The 21280-nt window shown below is 42.9% G+C and overlaps 2 protein-coding genes across 3 annotated transcripts in view; one reads left to right on the top strand and one right to left on the bottom strand.

Moving 5' to 3' along the window:
* Positions 1-3094, top strand: part of TP53BP2 (tumor protein p53 binding protein 2) — a 49211-nt gene extending 46117 nt beyond the window's left edge. For both annotated transcript variants that reach the window (XM_069852716.1, XM_069852717.1), the window contains exon 18: positions 2243-3094. In XM_069852716.1, the coding sequence (XP_069708817.1) occupies positions 2243-2284 (42 nt within the window). In that variant the 3' untranslated portion in view covers positions 2285-3094. The remainder of the gene's footprint in view (positions 1-2242) is intronic.
* Positions 3095-3294: 200 nt separating this feature from the next.
* Positions 3295-21280, bottom strand: part of LOC138718318 (calpain-2 catalytic subunit) — a 30431-nt gene continuing 12445 nt past the window's right edge. Inside the window, exons 6-20 of the mRNA XM_069852738.1 lie at positions 19985-20068; positions 18384-18469; positions 17623-17697; positions 17257-17417; positions 16793-16974; positions 13899-14110; positions 12373-12409; positions 11476-11541; positions 10832-10889; positions 8208-8272; positions 7055-7123; positions 6460-6538; positions 5913-6029; positions 5384-5442; positions 3295-4753 (exon numbers count right to left, since the gene is read on the bottom strand). Coding sequence (XP_069708839.1) covers positions 4730-4753; positions 5384-5442; positions 5913-6029; positions 6460-6538; positions 7055-7123; positions 8208-8272; positions 10832-10889; positions 11476-11541; positions 12373-12409; positions 13899-14110; positions 16793-16974; positions 17257-17417; positions 17623-17697; positions 18384-18469; positions 19985-20068 — 1374 coding nt within the window. The 3' untranslated portion in view covers positions 3295-4729. The remainder of the gene's footprint in view (positions 4754-5383; positions 5443-5912; positions 6030-6459; positions 6539-7054; positions 7124-8207; positions 8273-10831; positions 10890-11475; positions 11542-12372; positions 12410-13898; positions 14111-16792; positions 16975-17256; positions 17418-17622; positions 17698-18383; positions 18470-19984; positions 20069-21280) is intronic.

Genomic DNA, 21280 nt, shown 5'->3' with positions numbered 1-21280 from the left:
CAGCAGTATTCTTGTGCACCTTGGTTAGTTACCGTTTCAAAAGTGAAGGAGGAGGCGTTGATATTTTGCATTTATTCATTTGCAGGGTTGAATACCTTGGCAGAGTGAGTTAACACACTCTGTTTAGTTACCAAACACAGATTATATTAATGGATGCATAAAAGAACATGTATCACCACCCTGCTATAAATAGTAGATTCTAATACTAACCTTGTCTCACCATCTTAGGAAAAAAAGCCCTTTATCTGAATATGTGTGTGTAAGCTTTTGTTGAGCTTGTGAACAGAACTGGGTTTCCTTTCCTCTAGAAAGTGACACGGTGGCACAAAGGACCTTAAGAACTGAAACTTATATGCAGAATTAGTCACTAGTCCTTCCCTGTCTGGGTGTACACAGTGCACCTTGTGATGCAAGATGGTTTTACAGAGAGTTTTATGACAAACACTGCAAAATTCTATATTTCTACGCTATCTAGTGTAGAAAAAGGGATCACATAAAGGCAGATCTTTCTTTTCTCCTATATTCTTTTAGTAATATTTAACCCTATGTCAAAGGCCTTAAATTTAGCCTCTCCCCATCACCTTCTATACCACCTCTTTTAATAAAGTGACTATGTACAAAGAAATATTTTCAATTATGTCCCCATACTTCTTTGCATGACTGAGTTGCTAGAAAACTACAGCAGATGGACAGATGTAGAAAAATTCTGTTAGGCTTTTTCTACATCTCCAGTTGCCCTGCTGCTGGAGATAAGAGGTTCTGCCAATGCTGAAGATTAACTGCTGTGAATTTTATCTGATTGATATATGATGCTTGAAAGAGGCTGAACCTTATTCCTCATGCAGATGATCCTTAATCTTAAACTGGGTGGGTGTTGCAGAGCAGCTCTATCTAATGCAAAAATTTTCATTTCTGGATCACTTTCAGGTCAGGTCTACCCACAATGTACTGTAAAAATGTCCCTAACGCTACTTCTGCTCAGTTTTTTCCTTTTCAGATGTGAACGTTTTTAAATTAAGTGCAACCATCAGCCCTGCAGAACAAGGGCTTTTTTTTTTCTCCCACCTGAGTGTGAATTGTGCACAAGCATAAGCTTGTGCACTCAGCCTGAGCACAGATGTGTAAGAACACAAGTAGCATCTATACTTCTGTAATAAAAAGCACAAGGCAAGACAGCTTAGTCTGGGAATCATGACTCATCCTTTGAAGCACAACACAATCTGAACAGAGCCTTTGGGGAAAGCTACCCAAGCCCAGTATTAACCATGAAGCTCTTTCGTCTGTTCAGATGTGCTAGTACTACTACCAAAGTATTCTGTGCTTATTCACAAAAGCAATTACTGTGTTTCTAATATAGCTGCTGAAATCTAGGCTAAGACATGCCACATGCAGCACAGAGGTAAATGTTTGGTAGTTTGATATATTCTTATATTAAATTGTTTTTATCACAGCAGCTTTATCCTTTTGCAGTTAGGCACACTCTTATAAAAAGAAGGATGACACTATCTGCATCAGTACTCTACCCTTAGTGACTCACTAGTTCTTTAAGCTGTGCGAGTGCTCTAAAACTGAATGCAAATAAGATGATGGTAAAAAATATGGACTTAATACCAAACAAAATCTTTTGAACACTATTGTCTTAATCATTACCTGACCATGAAAAAGAAGAAAACCAGAGTCTGGCTGAAGAGAGGAGGGCATCTTGAGGGAGAATTGCCAGACAGTTAAGTGAATTTAACTGGCCACCCACTATCAACTAACTAAAACTAAAGCACAGCTACATGGTTCTTATGCAGCCGAGTGTTTCCAGCTTGCCTGAAGCTATAGATCTATAAAGGCTGATAGGCATTGGGAGAGAAAACAAAATGGACTTTAATAGCTCTCTATTTCCTTCATTGAACTATGGGATTTTTTCCTTGTTTTTTGAACACAAAGGTCTCGACTTACAAAGCCACGTGCATAGCCCACCCATCTGGGTAGCGCTGAGGGTACTGAATTATGTGCTTTCCAATGCCTTCCTTTTGTACTGAAATAGTTAGTATTTTCTAAGCTTGCCTAAGGAGGCTAATCATACTTGTTACTGCTCTGGGTGTTTTATAACCATGCTTTTACTACTATTACATTAGAATTGTAGCACCAAAGAGAGGCTTTTTCCCTCTCTTCCCCCCTTCCCCTCCATGCTTTAAAAAAGCAACCTTTTGAAGCACTAAAATTTTAAATCTCATTTCTATTTTACCCTCAGCTGTATCCAAGGATTAAACCTAGACAAAGAAGCTTGGCATGAAATAATACAGAAGCCAGATTCTTGAAGTACTAATCATGGATGACTTACGAAAAAAAAATCATTTTATGTTGGTTCCAATATCATAAGACTTATTTCAATGACAATATAATTTGAAAGCTATGAAGAATATGCTTTGAAAACAAATGAAGGATTGATGCATTAGCAAATGGATGAGGGCATTCTGCAAGATGAAATAATGCTTAAAGCAAATGAAATTCTGCTGTGTTTGGTCTAAACAAGATATTATGTTCAAGTACCCACTCTGATTTCTTCAAACATGGCAGAAAAGAATTTCACTTTTTTCTGCATTAACGTACAAGGACCTTTTCAAGTTACTATTGAAGGAATCATCATGAACCAGACAATTTAGCTTTGTCCAAGTTTATCCTGAGTATTTTTCCAGATGGGAGAAATTAAAAAATGTATGCGCACAGCACCCAAATGCTAATTGCTGGAAATAGAACATTTGAAGAAGAAGCTAAACTGAAGCTTGTCTGAAGAGTGACAACCATGTGACCAATCCATTAAGCAATAACTTTAAAAAAATGCTGTAGCATCTTAGGATTCCACGTATTCCAAATATTGTGTTGTAACTGACAATGTAGTTTTAGATTCCTCTTTTTACAAACAGCCTCATGTATTTATTGTATTTTGTACTTTGAAAACTAAGTGTAGAAACTTTCTGTAGTCTTTGACAACTTACTTGTTTTTACTTGACTGTGATACCATTGAACTTTTGCCTCCTCTTAATCTTTAACTGGGTATTTTAGTGTCAAGTTTTTATTAGACCATCTGAAACTGTTAACAGTAAAACAGTTGTTCTACATAATGCTAACATTCAGCTACTTTTTGTATTAAAAAAAATAATCCTCTCCTCAGTTGGTTCAAGACAGTCTTCTTGTACTTAATATTAAGCTGAATCTGTTTGTTAGTTGCCTATAACCTTTGGGACCCTTAAAAGCTAAGAGACATGCTTCAGAAAAAAACTTGTACCACATATTTTCCAAATAAAGCCTTTCCCATGGAACTATGCTTTATATCTACCTATTTTGGAATATTCATTTGATAATGAACATTAACAGAGAGGATCAACTCTTCTGCTTCAGCCTCATGAGTTCCTACTAGGTAAGTCCTTACTGCTTTTTGAAAAGTGTCCATAAATACAGGTAAAAGTTCATAGGAAGACGGACACAAGTCCGCTGCTTCCAGGAGTTCTCATTACTGCTATCTGCTCATGTACACAGCCTCATGATTTTAATAGGTTGGATATGGGGTATACAGTATCAATAACCTTTCTTGGAAACATTTAGTTTTTCAAGTATTAATTATTTAAAGTGTCAGATAAAGTATCAAGCTATCTAGCATTTCATTAAGTGAGACACAGTCAGCATGTGTCAGGGCCTACTCAGCTCCAGAATGCCATTTTTTCTCTTTAAAAGGCTCCAGGCAAAGTTTTTGCTGTTAGAAACGGACTATGCTGCTTTTTCTAAGGTGACCTGTCTCTAAGAAATAATGCACTTATTCTTTGTGCAAATAACAGTCTTGGAAACTTTTTTTCTACTGCTTTTATTAAAATACATTCTTGTATTTCAAAGGAAGATAAATAAGATTAACAGGAAATCAAGATTCCACCTGTGAGCAGGGGCTTTTTCTCGGAAGAGTCTGGTTGCTAAAAGCCTCCTGCTACAGGCACATCATAGAAGCCCTAGGCTGGAAAAGACCTTTGAGGCCATCAAGCCCAACCACACCTGTCTGCTACTAAATCATATCCCTAAGCACTTCATCCAGCTGTCTTCTAAACACCTCTGTGGATGGGGCCTCAACCACCTCCCTGTGGCAGTGCCTGAGAACCCTTTTGGTGAATAAATTTTTCCTCCTGTCCAATCTGAACCTCCCCTGGCACAGCTTGAGGCCATCAGCTTGGTCAAACTTGTACTTGCTACGTGAATTCTTCAAAGAATATTTAACCAGAATAGTAGTGGGTCTTGAAGGGAAAGCACAAGGGACCCATATCTTACCAAAACACCTGTATTCAGAAATATGCAATACCATCCCCTTTCTAGTTCTGGATTCACAGGATGGCGTGGAGCCGTTACTCAAAACACACTTATTAAACCAGACTGTGAAGCTATACTGAGCTTTCTTCCAGAAGTCATGTAAACTGCCTTGAATACAAAGATATTAGTAAAGCAGTATTTTCAAAAGTTACCCCCTCTACAAAAGCTTTAATTAAGTGTATATATAGTATTAGATAGGGAAGGTCAGATCCATAAAGTGAGGTTGCAGAGTCTTCTGTTGTTGACGTACGATGCTTTCCTCCTTCTAGCTGCAGGCAAAATTTGTCCTGCATAAGTTAAGGCACATTCATGTTGGGATACTACTGCTCTGTTTGCTTGGTCACCTGATCTCGCTCTTTTTGAGGTGGCTTGAGCTGATGTCAGTTGCTCAAATGACAGTAAAGCACAGCCACTATAACGAGAGAGAAAGGAAAATCGCCCAAGGTTAAGTTTAGTAAAAATACCTGTAGCAAATATGCATGTTCCCATTTCCAACATGAGGATGATAGTCTGTTGTTAGAGAAGTAAGTTTAGGATATTTCCTGAATCATTTCATTTTGTATCTCCCTTAAGTCAGAAGACTTTTGGGACGATTTGTGCATTCCTCATTTAGGTCCAGAAATAAGATCAGGTAATAAGCAAGTCAAATGTATGTAGGAAGACAGTTTCTCCCTTAGTCCTTACTACAGGGCGCACACAGTGCAGAAAGACAGTCAGTGCCATGAGTCACTACTGCACCTACCTTTTACCCTGCTGTTGACAGAAAAGGCAGGGAAGAAGCCTGCATGCATATCAACCAAACTTACTGCCTGTAAGCAGTAAGTGGCATCAGGTTAAAGTAACCTGGCCTGTTTGTTAGGGAACACAATGTGATACAGGTACAATTTTTTAAGAAATGGGTAACCTTTCATAAGACTGCTTATAAAATACACAAACTCTATAAATACATATAAATGCCATAAGCAGGACAGTCTGTACTGTTAAACCCTTCTCCCCCCCCAAAAAAAAGATAAAAAAATCTTTTAGAGCTAAATGAACTTACGTTAACAAGATTCAATTCTATTGTTCCAGTGTTTTCAGTATCCAGTTTTCTAAACATTTCTGTGGCAGAGAGAGATGAGAGCAAGAATATAAATATAAGAACTAATTGGAAAGCCTTCTCCTTTCCTGTGCTTCAGGATCTAAAATTTGACAGCAGTCTACACCCCAAACCAGAAGGGGACACTTCAAATTCATCGCATGCTTGTGTGCAAGACCGAGACTGAATATTTTTAATGTTTCAGTCTGTAATATTAAGAAAATTTGTCAATCTACAAGAGTTTAGACTGTTTTTTAAGAAAAAATATCAATATTTAGTTGTTTGCATCGAAGACTATGGTTCCAGTTCAGCAGCCTGGCCTAAAAGGCTAATTTCTAGATCTAGGAGCAGCATGCAAACCAGGTTGCCAGATTTATAGCTCAGCTTTGAAGTCGCTTTAGTTCTAGTAGAAAGGTTTCTGAGCAACTTATCCTTGACTAGACTTGAGAACACAAAGCAACGGAGTCTGTCTGGTTATTAAGTATCTACTCACTGAACAAGGTTTCCAGCCGTATCAGACACCGGACAAAATTATCAAAGTCAAGGGTGAGGTCTTCATCAGCAAAACGAGCCACAATGATTTGATGTAACTGACAGTTCAATTTGAACCCTAGAAATATTGTCAAAAAAAAGCAAAGCACAATAAGGAAGAAAAATAAAGCTCCAACCAGCAAACCACCCCCCCAATCTTACAGGCTGCTAGAAATTCAGTTAGTTACTTTGAGTTAAATTCTCAAATTTTAAGAGGATTTACTCCATTTTGGAAACTCCCAATCACCCTTTCTGTATTTGGGAGTAATTTTAAGTTGTGACTAGTTTGTGTGTGTTGTTCCTGCTGTGTGTGCTCTCACACTTGCGCTCCTATTTCCCAGGGAACATGGCCAGTTGTTCCAGCTCATGGTCCTTCCCAGGATGATAAAGTGGCTGCCTCTGGGAGCATGGGATTTTTCAGCTTACAAGTTATATACAGACTACTGAGCACCTACCAACCCAGCTTGAAACCCATATAATCCTAGAAAGAGATAGACCAGTATAAATACCTGCTGTTTCCAGCGCTCTCCTCATCTCATATGAATTCATGGTACCAGATCGATCCACATCAATTTCCCTGTAAATTTTCTGCAGAACACAAAACCCAAAGTCAAAACTTGTCAATAATTCAGAGCATGTTTTGGCTTTCGTTAGAAGTCAAACAATTTGAAATGCTACCTGGGAGCGTTTGCAACATTGGTTTGAAGGACTAGGCACTTATCCTCTAGTTCGTCTAAAAGCAGCTTTGTGAAGTAAATATTTTAATGCAGCAGTCATAGTGGATAAAGACTCCAGTGCATTCCTTGAAAGCCCGTGCAAAATGGCTCTATCACTAACAAAGCAGCAAGACGGACACCAAACTTGTGCTGTTAAGCAGGGGTGAGTTAAAACAACAGCTGCTCAGAGAGTCAGCAAGAAAGAGAGGCAGCCTCTCCTTCAGCCCTTGGCCTGGGGCTGAAACTGTAGCACCCCTTAATTCTGAGAGTTAAAACCTGGGGACTGAGGACATGAATGCATCCTGAGCTGAAGCGAGAGTCACTTCTTTGTGACGTGTGATTGCATATATTGCATGAGGCAAATTCTACCAAAAAGGCTGTGTCTTACCTGGTATTTCTGAATCTTTGTCCAGAGGGTGTGGAATTCCTTCAGTCCCAGTTTACCACTCCCATCATTCTTGTTTGAGTTAAGGTAAGCAATTTGGGAGGGAGGATACAGGTTTGCCTTCCCTGTGCTGGGTTTACTTACATGGCAGTTGTGACTTAAAAAAAAATTTGCTAAAGGACTCATGCTGTTGAATAGACAATTGCTGTCCAAGATGTCTTTCTAAATCAGTAAGGGGATTGATTAATTTAAATTATGATCAGTTCACAAGCCCTTTCTGCACCTCCTCTGGCAGCTCTGTATCTTTTCAAAACACATATGAAACAGCTGCAATGATGCCATTTTGTTCTGCATTGTTGTTTCAACACCTGCAGTTACAAGAGCATGAGTCCTAAGTCTGGATTATAAACAGGAAAAGGCACAGACAAAGCTGCTATTTGGAGAACTTCAGTTCTTGCACAAACAGCTAACAAAAGAACCTGGTCATTGCGTTGATCCCAAAACCCACTAAGGAGCCCCTACAGACTGCCATATTTTACACCAAATTATAGCGGAGCACCATGCTGTTTTGGTAACTTTCCCTTTTTCTGACTATGCAATTCAACTCCCACTGCACAGAGAAGTGGAACGCAACTATTTTTAGACTTGAATCCTTCACCCTATGCCTTTGCCCTTATTCTTAAGAGCAGAAGCTCCTAAAAGCCAGCATACTCTCTGGCTCCTGTATTTCTTTCCCTCATTTTTTATTTGCTAAATCCTCATGGCTTTAGGATGCCCATACCAACTCCAGCCAGATAACAAAGCAATGAAACACAATGTAAACTCCGCAGTCAAGACAATCCACATCATGCTGAGAGCCAGGTGCTTTTTCCAAGCACAAACATCACTTTGTACCCAGCTAAACCAAGACAAGCAGCAGCTGGGAAGACTTCAAAGCATATCGTCCTGTATGAAAATGGACTTTCCTCACTGCCTGGGAGAATGCATGTGTCATGGTCCATGTTACCATTTTTAATTATGGAAATCAGGGTAAAAACAGCTTCTCCACCTCAGGAGTCACTAGTACATTAGCGTGGACCTGCCACTGCAAAGGCAGCAGCTCACCTACTCCAGCATAGGCAGAAGACTATTGTCTAGGAACAGCCTTAAAAGATACGTCTAACAGGTCGACCATTATTTTGCATGTCTCAATACTAAAACCATCAGATTTAATATCTTGGCCTGTAAAGAAAGAGCAAAAGACAAAATTGTCACTGTGTGCTGTACCATACAACCTTCCTAAATAGCTCATGAGCTCTGTAACTAGTATATATACATCAGACCTTATTTGCTTCCATGCCATTCATACAATCATTAAGTTTGGAAAAGATCTCTAAAATCATCAAGTCCGGCCTTCAGCCCAACACCACCGTGCCTACTAAAGCATGTTGCCACGTCTGCACATTTTTTGAACACCTCCAGGGAAGGAGACTCCACCACTTCCCTGGGCAGCCTGTGCCAACGCTTCACCGCTCTTTTAGTAAAGAGATTTTTTCCTAATATCCAACCTAAACCTCCCCTGATAAAACCTGAGGCCATTTCCTCTTGTCCAATTCCCTGTCACTTGGGAGAAGAGACCGACACCCACCTCTCTGCAACCTCCTTTCAGGCAGTTGTAGACAGTGATAGGGTCTCCCCTCAGGCTCCCTTTTTCCAGACTAAATAGCCCCAGGTCCCTCAGCCGCTCCTCGCAAGACCTGTGCTCCAGCCCCTTCACCAGCTTTGTTGCCCTTCTCTAGACACACTCCCAAGACCTCAAAGTCTTTCTTGTAGTGAGGAACCCAAAACTGAACATAGGATTTGAGGTGTGGCCTCACTAGTGCCAAGTACAGGGGCACCATCACTTCCCTACTCTTGCTGGCCACACCATTTCTGATAGAATCCAGGATGCCATTGGCCTTCTTGGCCACTTGAGCACACTGCTGGCTGACATTGAGCTGGCTGTCAACCAACACCCCCAGGTCTTTTTCCACCAGGCAGCTTTCCAGCCGCTCTTCCCCAAGACTGTAATGTTGTTGCATGGGGTTGTTGTGACCCAAGTGCAGGACCTGGCACTTGGCCTTGTTCAACCCCATGCAGTTGACTTCGGCCCATTGATCCTGCCTGTCCAGATCTCTCTGCAGAGTCTTCCTGCCCTTGACCTGATCGACACTCCCACTCAATCTGGTATCGTCTGCGAACTTACTGAGGGAACACTCAATTCCTTCATCCAAATAATTGATGAAGATATTAAACAAGACTGGCTCCAACAGCAAGCCCTGAGAAACACCACTTGTGACTGGCCACTAACTGGATTTAACTCCGTTCACCACAGGGCCCAGCCAGCCAGCCAGTTTTTTACCCAGCGAACAGCACACCTGTCTAAGCCATGAGCTGCCAGCTTCTCTAAGAAAATGCTGTGGGAGACAGTGTCAAAAGCTTTACTTAAGTCGAGGTAGACAACATCCATAGGCTTTCCCTCATCCACTAAGCAAGTCACCTGGTCATAGAAGGAGATCAGGTTGGTCAAGCACAACCTGCCCTTCATGAACCCATGGTGGCTGAGCCTGATCTCCTGCACATGCCTGGTGAGCACACCCAAGATGAACTACTCCATAATCTTTCCTGGTATCGAGGTCAGGCTGACAGGCGTGTAGTTCCCCGGATCCTCCTTCCTGCCCTTCTTGTACATGGGCATCACACTGGAAGGCCTCCAGTCATCTGGCACCTCCCCTGTTAACCAGGACTGCTGATAAATGATGAGGAGTGGCTTGGCAAGCTCCTCCACCAGCTCCCTCAGTATTCTTGGGTAGATACCATCCAGTTCCATAGACTTGTGAGTGTCCAGGTGGCGTAGCAGGTTAACTGCTTCCTCCTAGATTATGGGAGGTTTATTCTGCTCTCCATCCCCACCTTACAGCTCAGAGGGCAGAATATGTTGGGGATAACTGGTTTGACTATTTAAGACTCAGGCAAAGAAGGCATTAAGTACCTCAGCCTCTTCCTCATTCTTGGTGGCAATGTAGCCCTCCACCCCCTGCACCCAATAAAGGATGGAGATTCTCCTTGGCTCTCCTTTTGTTGTTAATATATTAATAAAAATATTTGTTGTTATCCTTACAATAGTTTGAATTCTACCTGGGGTTTTGTCTTTCTCATTCTCTCTCTGCATGACCTCACAAGATCCTGTACGCTCCTTGAGTTTCCTGCCCCTTCTTCCAAAAGTGGTGAGCGCTCCTTCTTTTCCCGAGTCCCAGCAAAAGCTCTCTATTGAGCCAAGCCAGTCATCTTCTCCACCAGTTTGTCAGGGTACATGGGATCAGCCTACTCCTGCACCTTTAAGACTTCCTTCTTGAAGAACATCCAGACTTCCTGGACCCACCTGCCCTTCAGGACTGTCTGAAGCAGCCCAGAATTTTAAAGTTTCTCCTCCTCCTGCTGTTTGACTCCTGAGTGATTCAATACTGAAGAAGCAGCAATACCTTCTCTTGATTATCATCAAGCATTATAATCAAATCCATCCATCTTTCTGACAGCAGATGTTGGGATAAAAGGCACCCTTACATACCATGCTAAAGCACACATACTGTGAAACACACCTTCAGTGCAGGCACAGCCTCAGCATTTTTGCAGCTCCCAGGAGGAGCAAAGATTGCATGTCCATACAAAGAGCCAAGCTGCAGGCCTGAGGCAGAGCCCAGGAGTTTGGCTCTGCCAAGGTCAGTGGTGCACTCTGAGATGCACTTGGAGGAAGGTACTTACGTTTAGCCAGGACTTTATTCAAGATGTTTTGCAGTTCAAAGGCAGAGATCTCTGCATCCTGCAGAAAAGAAAATAAGTTTTTCACTGCGAGCTGCAGACACCATCTCATAAGCAGCCTCCTGCTCCTTTGGGCAAGTTGGCCAATTTTAAACATCCCTTGGAGTTCAAATTTCCCTTGGATGGAAATGTAAGCGGTAAGCTCTCCCCACCACCCACTCCCAGCAGCACTACCAAATGCCAGCAGCACAGGTCTTCTCTGTGTGTTAGCAGCCTGGGATGTGGTGTCTGCCCGAGCCCTCAGGCAGGTGAGAGCAGCCTGGGGAGAAGGCACAGACCAGCTCTCATCATCTCCCAGAAAGACCCATACACCTGCACCAAATTCTGTGCCAGAAGGACAGAATTATGGACCTGGAGAAATAAAAGTCAAGCCTGTAATTCAAGGAGAGCAGAGATTTTTTTTGGCCGGGAATGCTCACAAATCCATTGTGTAAGCAGACAGGTAACTACACAGATTTTTGCATGGACAATTACGCACATGCCCCAAGATCTGACTCTGCACAGGAATTAAACTCCATCCTGGGGTAGGTGCCTGTCTTACCCACTCACCCATATTACATGTAAGTCCTTAAAAAAACAATACTCACACTTCCTGCTAGCTGTCCAAAAAGTTTTTTAAAGCTGGGTTCGATATCATCTTCACTGATCTCAGTCTAGAAGAGAAAAATAGAAAATATGGAAAGGAAGAACTTTTCTGCCCAAGAAGGACATAATGCATTTCCTTGTCCCTAGTAAAACACAACTTAAATGGCAAAGTTGAATGTACAGAGTGCTTTTACTTCGATTTTAATAAGTTTTATTTTCAGGGGTACCTTAAAATGCTGGTGTTGCAAACACTGCAGGAATAAGGACTTTCACAATGGCTTTTACTACCAGAAACTTTTAACAATTCTTTATTTTATTAAAAAAAAAATCACAGTCAAACTCAGAACTTCACTGTTGCTGATGCTACTACCAGTGTTGGACTAGCTGTCTTCATTTAAAGACAATAAAGCAAAAGGTAAGTTCTCATCTTGGGAAAAAGAGAAAAAGGAAAAGAAGAAATCACATAGAGTGGTAGATGCACTAGCAGGTGAAACACCTCCAGCAAGACTAAACATATAGCAAACAACTACGTACTCATGGAAATGACTTTGCATGCAAACACACCCCTATGGCTAAAGAGCTGCACTCCTGGATTCCTGGAGAGAAAAAAGAATTTTCCATGGCTCCAGGTAACTGCAAAGAATAACTGATCTCCTCTACCTGGAAAGCCCAAGCTCAGCATTCTGGACAAAGAACAACACATGTTTCTATTATTGCTTCTGATGTCTCCATTTGGTGGACGTTCAACTATGGATATTGAAAGATCTGTTTCCAAAGTGGGATAACAGCTCTTGACAGTAGCGCCTATAGAAATACACTGCTCGGCGCAAAGGACAGGCACTCCAACCCCACTTATTTACGACAAAATTATCTCCACTTAAAACTAAGTTAAGATATACCTCTTCAAAATTGGCCTCAATTTCATCATCTATTACCCTAGAAAGATAAAGAAATCAATATTAAAACCAAAGCAAGTCACTTTTCTGATGCCTTTCCTTCAAGTTTCAGTTAGAGATTCTTTAAGTTACAGAAATAATAATGTGTTCAAAACTTACTGGATTAATCAGCCACAGACACTGTATCTCGCTGGTGAAAGGAGTATTTTGCCAGCTTATGGCAACAAGAGTTTCAAAACACATGACAAACTGTGTAGTGTCCTGCAGAGCTACAGACAGCATTTTGAGTCAGTCATAACCCTTTGGGTTACTTAGTGCCACTGCCTACAGACCTTAGCCCAGGACCAGGCTCTTAAGTGCAAACTAAACTTTATCTAGTCACTTTTTCCCCCTTATTTTTTCCTTTAAAACAGGAAAAAAAAAGAGAGCTTTCAAGTCATTTGGATGTGCCAGAATAGGAGAAGTGTTTCAATGCTTACAGACGGTGCATAAGCACTACTAAGGGTCCATGAAAAGGTGAATGCGCCTTCGTCAAACCAACATCTCAATATTCTCACCGTTACAGAAACATGAAACAAAAGATTACAGAATCGTAGAATCATAGAATGGTCTGAGTTGGAAGGGACCCTAAAGATCATCTAATTCCACCCCTCCTGCCATGGGCAGGGACATCCCACTAGATCAGGCTGCTCAAACCCCCATCCAACCTGGCTTGAACAGCTCCAGGGATGGGGCATCCACAGCTTCCCTGGGCAACCTGTGCCAGTGCCTCACCGCCCTCATAGAGAAGAATTTCTTCCTTATGTTTAGTTTAAATATTCCCCTCGCCAATTTATAGCCATTCCCCCATGTCCTATCACTATGAAATGATTTTTTTTGCTTTGAATTAGGGAACTCAATATGAAAGTTCCCACAACCCTTCCCAAAGCCTTAGTCCAGCAGCTCTTTTAGATCTGATATGTTTAATTTTTTTCATGGCTTCACAGCTAACACTGTGGTTTGAGTCACCTCCATTAAAACCCATTTAAATTTTATCAAAAGTATCATTTGGTTGAAGAAGTACTTTGAATTTTTTCCCAGCCTGATCTCAAAGGTGCAAGATCAATTGTAATCAGTGTGTTCCTAGACACGTGCATTTATTTCCCGAGTGGAGAATCCAGCTTGCTGCTCTATGGGGCTTTCTTCACCTCCACAGACCAACCTGTGCTGTGGCACCCAGCTGCCTAGAGCTGAATAACTAAAAATGTCTGCCCAGGTAGGACTGGCATGATGGTGATGATGATGATGATTATATCACCATTCCTTCCTGCTATGTTTACTCAAACTTTCCTCAGTTGCACATGGGGAAACTGGGGACAAACAAGAACTGCTGGTACCCTGTCCATGCAGTTGCACATACCCCTCTTCCCAGTCCATCCTGGAAGTGGATGCACCCCAGCCATGTGCTCCTCCATCCTTCCCTGCCTGCGAGTAGGACCAGAGACATCCCATGCACCTGACTCTTAAAAGGCTACAAAACACCTACATACGTGGAGTTTGCATTTTTTTCAGAGAAGACTCGCAGACAGAAATCCCCATTCTTGTTGGGTTCGAAGGTAGAAGGCACAATGATATATTCTCCTGCAGGAAGCTTAAACCGGTTCAGCACTTCTCTGAGGTTGATGAAGGTGTTTGATCTTTCCCTTGCTTTGTTGGTCAGGAAAAAGTTTTTGCTCAGATGTACATTCGTCTGTCCAGAAAACTTACGAAAAACAAAGAAAGTAGTGAAAAACCCCAACAGTTTGCATGTATTTGTGTTTATAAATTAAAAATATAATAGATATAACAATTAGCTATGTATGAAGAAAAAAAAAGATGTCTGTTCAACAGAACCAAAAGAGATAAGAGAGAGGGGCAGGTGCATCCAACCACAGCACTCCTGAGGCGTTGGTGCAAATGTATTTTGCAGATTATCTCCAGAAATCATTAGGGTCAAGCTTATGTTTTGCAGATGATGAACAGTTTGAGAGGACATTTGGTAAATTCTGCCACCATCCATTTTTCTTTAAAGCTTTATGAGCCATGTCCCTCTGTTCCCCAGAGCTGGTGCCACCAGGAGACTGCAGCTCAGTTCTGCCTCTGAGGTCAGGCTGCTCTAAGACACAGAGGCTGCTTAAGGAGGCCTCCAAGAGTAAAACAAACATCACATCTTATAAAAGCGTACTGGGAGTGCAACATCTTCCAGAACAAACCCTTCTGTGCAAGGTCTTACAGGTGAGCTGTCTTAGATCTAGAAGCAAATATCAGGAATGTGCATTGTTCTGAAAACTCCCCCTTCCTGTCACTCCAGATTTTTAAGAATGCAAAACCTGTCAGACCTGCTGCCATGGTGGTGAGCTACATGCCTGTAGCTACAGGCTCTTTTTTATGGAAATCAGGTTTTTGGACCACTAGGGCAAATGCTGAGTGGCTGAAAGAGTACTGATAAGGCATTCAAAAGGTACATAAGGAATTTAATTTACTGGTAGCACCATTTCCTGATGAAACCACATTCTACAGCAGCTGGTTTGAGCACAGCGTTGGGAACTTTAAAGTGCCTCAGCTGCTTCACACACACCCCCCCAGGTACAGCAAGCCCTGTAAGGTTATTCTGGCATTTTTCTGAACTGCACTCATTCCTCTGAGGAGCAATAACTCAGAGGTGTTTGCAGCCCTGCCTCCTGTTGCATAGGCATCACTGTTACATACACCCCTCTCTGGTCCCAGAGGCATGATGTTTGCTACCTGCAGGTAGAAACAGAGAAACCACGAAAGACAGTGCTTAGGGCAGTGAAAATAAACACCTCCTTGGAATATGTCAAAAATGAACTCTGCAAACCTGACAAGAGCAGCTATGCTCTGGGGTAGCAGGTGTGGGTCTAGGCTGGGAGAAGACCCGTGGAAATGCAGCTTTGGTAGGTTTTTGCAATACAGAGAGCTCTTGCCCCAACCTGAGACACTGAAAATGCATCATGGGCTTAAGCTCCCTTCCAGAATAAATGCCCTCTATCTTTAGACTCCGCACAGTCAATATTGTCCTGCACTGAAGGAGGATCCTCTGAACTGTTTCTTCCCACAAGCCATTCAGCCCCAACTCTGCACCTTGACCAGAACATATCCTCTACATACCTCTGGAGGCACCTGTAAGGAGAAAAGAAGAGAATTATTTGCTTGTTGAATGGCAGCTCCAGGGCTACTTCTTTTCACTGCTGGTTAATGGGTACATCCACACTCTCGGAAAAAAGCCAGCCAGATGGGAAGGTGAGAGCTGAGCCCATGTCTCCTGAGCCCATGTCTCCTGAGCCCATGTCTCCTGACCACTGACCACTAAGCCTCCAAATCTATCCTGGAGGCAGGTAGGGCTCACTTGGGCAGTATGGGCAGAGAAGCAGCCAGATTGGTTGTGTTTTCCTGCCAATCCTCTACTCTGTTGCACACTATGAGACACCCACACAGCTCTTTGGGCTGGCCTGGGAACAGTCAGTGATGCTTTTTGTATATTCAATTTCTTTACTATTTCTTCCCACCTTCTCTTTCACCCTCCTGCCTCTCATGACCTCTCCACCATCGAGAGAGGAGGCAGGGGCTGAGCATGACAATAATGCAGTTTTCTGTTTCCTTATGATTTCAGGGGATCTAGCTTTGCTTTAAACCTTATTTGCCTATGGGAATCAGACAATCTGACAAGCTTTTCCAAAGCCAGGTTATTGAGAAAGCAAGCAGTTGTACATTTTGCCTTCAGTCACAGAGCAACCTGCAGGCGAGACTATTATTCCTATTTTCACTGCCAGTTAAGTACTGCTACTCTGCAGCTCTGTACATAATGTCCTACAGGAGTTACCTTAGACTCATCTCTGACCCTTCATTCAGCAGAAGGGTCAGGTGTTTATGCTGGTTCTGCTGCTGGGTTCACACTCCCCCAGCTAGTGCAAATGTTCCAGCTAGCATGACATCCCACCACAGCTGCTATCATCCTGCTGCTTTTCACCACAGCCTGACAACTGAAGGGGAAACTGGATTTTGGCACTTTTAATTTTTATTTTTTAAATAGTTCTTCTGCTCATCCATTTGGAAGCACAGTTAGAAGTGGGAAGGGGCCTCTGTATGTCATCTAGACCCACCTCCTGTTCAAAGGGAGGCCAATACCAAAGTTAATAACACTGCTCAGGACCTTGTCCAGTCTAGGTTTGAATATCTCCAGGAACACAGATTTCTTCATCTCTCTGGGTACCTGTCCCTGTGCCTGACTGCTGAATAATTTTCTGAACATCTAAGTGGAATTTTCCATGCTGCAGTTGGTGTCCAGCTCAACCTGGCTGAGTTTTGATAGAAAGTCTAGTCGGAGAACTGCACTACCCTATTTATAGTGTAAGTAAGTTCTCCTTTTCCTCCCATGCACTTATACTGCCTTACTTGCCTCATAAATCACAAAGCCAATGGTGTGCATGTCTTCCCCCATCTTTCTCTGCTTCCGACGGTGCTTCTGAATCAGGCCAACGATGAAAGTGCAGCCCCTCTCAGGATCATCGGGATCCTCGTCTTCTTCTTCCAGCTTAATTAAGTATTGTGGGTTTGTCCAGAAAGTGTCTGGGAAGTGAATTTATGCAAACCACTCAAGGTCTGTTTGAAAGCAAATGTGCTGATATATACATGCCCCCCTTCCCTCCGATTTAACAACCACAACTAGACACTCAGGGAGCCACATTTATCAAACCCTTGCACTTTTTGGACCTCAGTCCTGAATGTCCCAGGTACATCTTCCTCCATAGGCCACCACAGACCAGCTCCAACAGAGGAAGCTCCCAAAGAAAGTACAAGTAGACAAGTGCAAAGGGTTTCTCCATCCGACTGCTGACCGCATGCTCTTACTTGGGTAATTCCTGCAGCCCCCTGCAGTGGCTCCTCGCCTCCAGTTCCCATCCAGCTTCAGCAGGCTCCACTTCTTGTACCTGTCACTTGCCAGGGTGTCTGGAGTCAAGTTGCAGATCTCTAGGCGGGAATAATGTCTCAAGAAGTCATTGAATGCCATCCTGTGGGAGACAATGCCACAAGCAACATCTCCTTAGGAGAGACAACCACCTTGTCTATCCTCCCTCTCTCCCAGTGTGATTTAGCTGTAGAATTTGGATGAATTCACTCACTCATCTTGGAGAATGTACTGGGAGAGGTTACTTTGAGCAAAAAAAGCAGAGAGGACATTCCCTTCAATCTGAATGAAAACCCAGTGCGACTCACCAAAATTCCCCATCTTCATGTCTCCTCATCAGCTGCTCCCGCACCTCAGGGTCAACGCTGCTCCAGTTTGGGCAGCTGAAAGACAGCCCCACATCAATGACAGGGTATAGTAAAGTTTAAACCCTAATGCAGATGTTCTGGCTCAATGATTTCCTTTCCTTACAGCTCCAAGTGACTGCAGCTACATCTCACTGATAGCAGCTCCAGAACTCTCAAACCACAGCAACATTAAAATAAGGGGACCTGGGATATTCAGTACCTCACTTCTTAAATATCCAAAACAAGGATAGAAACAGAGTTTTATTTGCAGAAAGTGCTAATGTCTTGACTGAGACAGAGCTTTATTTTAGAAAAAAAAAGCAACATTCAGAATAAATACTGCCCAAACTCAGAAGTATACTCCAATTTTCACTGCTAATAGAAATGGATTTTTAAAGCCTTTTTAGAATGTAAGTTTTCAGAAGGTCACCACTGAATATAGGCTTTTAAAGAAGGAGAAAATGCAGAGAGGCTTCTAGGAACTGCCAAGCAATTCACTGCCACATACATGACGTCAGGTGTTTGCATAAGGGGCAGCACATGCTGTGCTACTGATGTGGGAGATATCCGTCAGTGGTAGGATGCTTCTTTTAAAGAGCTCAGATCTAATAGCACATCCAAATGTGACTTAAAAAGGAATTTGAGGTAGGGAGATGACAGATGACAGCATGATTATACCCCTCCAGTAAAAGCCTATGGGCAAGTGTAAGCCATTGACTCACTTGTCGTTCCATTTTCCAGTCCACTCCACTTCCCCCCAGGGATTTCTGATTCTGATCAGCTTCTGCACAGTTCCTCGGAAGTTCACCTGATGGCATCAGAAGCACATGGAGAGTTACCCAGGTACTCAGCACTGTGCTCCATTCTAGCTCTTCTATGGGAACTAAAGGACCTGACAGAGTAACTATCTCAGTGCTACACAAACTCTAGTGCGTAAACACAAATGCACTCATCTGGTCCAAAAGCCAGGAAGTCAAACTAATTTGGAATGAGCTCCATGCACTCAGGTTTGTCCTGACAAGGTTTACAGCATGCACAAATCAAAGCTCATGATAAAAACGTCTGGTCTGTGCCACTGAAAAAAATACCTGATAGGATTTCAAGCAAAGGGAATGTAAAGCTGGTATAGTACTGCCAAAAAACAGGGATAAGGGGATATCTCTCTAAAGGCATCACCTATGTATAAACTGACTTTTCACATTCAAATGCCTTTTCCCACCCTCCCTACGCAGAAGATGAGCCTATTACAAAAGGTGGGATACTCAGTCTGGCCACAATCCCTTTGACCACATGCATGTCTGCACTGCAGCAGTGTCAGCCTCTCCCCACACTGTGCCGAGGCCCAGGCTTGTTATGTGCTGAAATCTGTGCACACAGAGACCAGGCCAAGCAAAGCTGTATGAGTTTTACTGGGAATATCCAGTATTTATGGAGAACACATAGTACGAATTTGAGGAAAAGAGCTGGCATATTTCTAGAACGCAAAGCTGGGAAAACTATACAGAGCAGCAGCAGTGCAGAGTCCAGAGATGATGCTCTGGTGGGCGAGATGAACTATCCCTAAAAAGTCTGCACAGATCTCCCAAAAAGCCTGGCCAAGTCATGCCCATTTGCGAAATAAGGTCAATAAACTCCCTCTTAATTGCTTTTGCTGTGAGAGAAGGACCAAATACATGCACATAAATACATGCCCACCTCAGCACAACACATCAGCAGGTCTCTACACCTCACTCCAAAGTTTCAGAAACTATTTCGGAAACAATTACTGATGAAGTGACCAAAAGTCCATTACACACCTTGGAAGGATGCCACCATCTGCTTCTTTTGCTTTCACTTGTCTTACCTTTGCCACTCACCTGCTGTCAGACAGGTACCTTGTGTTTGAACACTGTGCCCTGCTGAAAGATGCTGTTTAGAGTCATTTAAGGGACAATACTTTTTTTTTTTTTTCTGCTTTGCACACACCTCTTGCACATCTCGCTGTGTGTTTAAGGTGCAGTGCTGCCTGCTCTACAGAAATGTGTCACCAGCAGAGGGTGTGCCCTCCACATAGAAATTTCCATTGCTCCTGCTCACTAGAAAACAGCAGTGCTTGTGGAAAAAAAAAAGGGGGGAGGGATTGGTCAAACTCTCAAGAAGTCAAGTTTGTGCTAATCCAAAACATACCAACTAGTTCAGAAAGAAAGGACTCAAAACCTGATTTGATGAAACAGATGGAACTGAAGAATTTGCCGAGCTGAAGTTGAATTTGTGGGTGCAGTGGCACAGGGAGGGATATGCACAAAGCTCACTGCATTTCACTCCTTCGTGGAACCGCACCTACCTCCTCTGCCCCGGTGACTGAGTACGCATGTCCCTTCACCAGCTTCTGGGAGGTGACTGCCTCTGTTTCCGCTGCACTGGTGATCTGGAGGAGTGAAGAAGTTTGAGTGCGGCTTCCCAAGCAGAAGGGGATCAAACAGAGCAAAGCTTCCCCCTCCAATGGAGCTTTAGTCTCTCTGAGAAGCTGCAGGGGTGGTTTAGCACACAAGCAATGAGAAGGAACTGTGTGACAGAGCGGGGAGTGAGAACAGCAGTGTATGTGGCAGTGCGGAAGTCCCCAGGGCCCATGTTTGTTGCATGGGGTGCACACCAGAAGCCCTGCACTGAAAAGGTCCCTCCTGGCTCTGAAACACTTAGCGTAGTGCACCCTGTCTCATGTATCTTCAAATGCTGTACAAAAGCAATACACACAATGAACTCTTTGTTCTCAAGAGACCAGGAGGAACACAAGGAATGATTATCCTGAGGCTGCCTGGGTATCACTGGGGATCACATCCAGATCCAGGAAACCCCAGTGCTTTGCTTTTGGGTCAAAACACTCTCTTTGGCTCTACAGTATGGTAGGAAGTCTCCCTTCCTTTCCCCAGCACCACCACCCTAGGCCCAGCCATGCAGAGGAGCAAGGGAAAAGGCTGCATTTTGTGTGCTGTTCATACCTGAAGGCATATCGCCCTCTCACTCTTTCAGGGCTACAATACTCAGGCAGTCTGGCCTTTAAAACCTACAGTTAAAAACTACTTCTTGCTAGAAAGTGACTGCTCAACATCTTTCTCTGAAGATACTTAAAACTTCATGAAACATGTTTGCCATTGCCTTCACACCATTTCAGAAAGTGTGAGATCTTTAAACAAGCGAATCTGAAGCTTAACAAAAGGAGAGGGTGGGATCAAGCAGGCAGGATTCCTGCTGTCAATTCATGCCCTACTATTGCCTGCAGCACACTCCCCATATAATGCTGATAGAAGGGAAGAAAAGATTTTACAGGATTTTTCAAAGGCTAAACTCACTCATCATTAGTTTATAATATAGAAAGTGTCAGCACTTACGAACAAAAGAATATGTTCACTTCCTGCCACCCTCAACAAGATATGTATCATTCTGGGACAAAAATCATGGTGTCAGATTCTTATCTAAATGCAAATTACTAAAACAGGCCTCAAAAGTGCTGCAGAGTCACATGCTCAAATTAACCAAGTACTTTACCTGCTGTGAAGCCTTCCTCTCCTGTGACTCTGATTTAACTTAAAAATGAGAGGAAAAAACTTGAGTTTATGTTATGAATAGGGAACTTGTAAAC

The sequence above is a fragment of the Phaenicophaeus curvirostris genome, chromosome 2, assembly GCF_032191515.1.
Source record: "Phaenicophaeus curvirostris isolate KB17595 chromosome 2, BPBGC_Pcur_1.0, whole genome shotgun sequence".
Taxonomy (NCBI): domain Eukaryota; kingdom Metazoa; phylum Chordata; class Aves; order Cuculiformes; family Cuculidae; genus Phaenicophaeus; species Phaenicophaeus curvirostris.
Note: the sequence above shows the minus strand (reverse complement) of the source record. Positions and strands in the feature narration are given on the sequence as shown.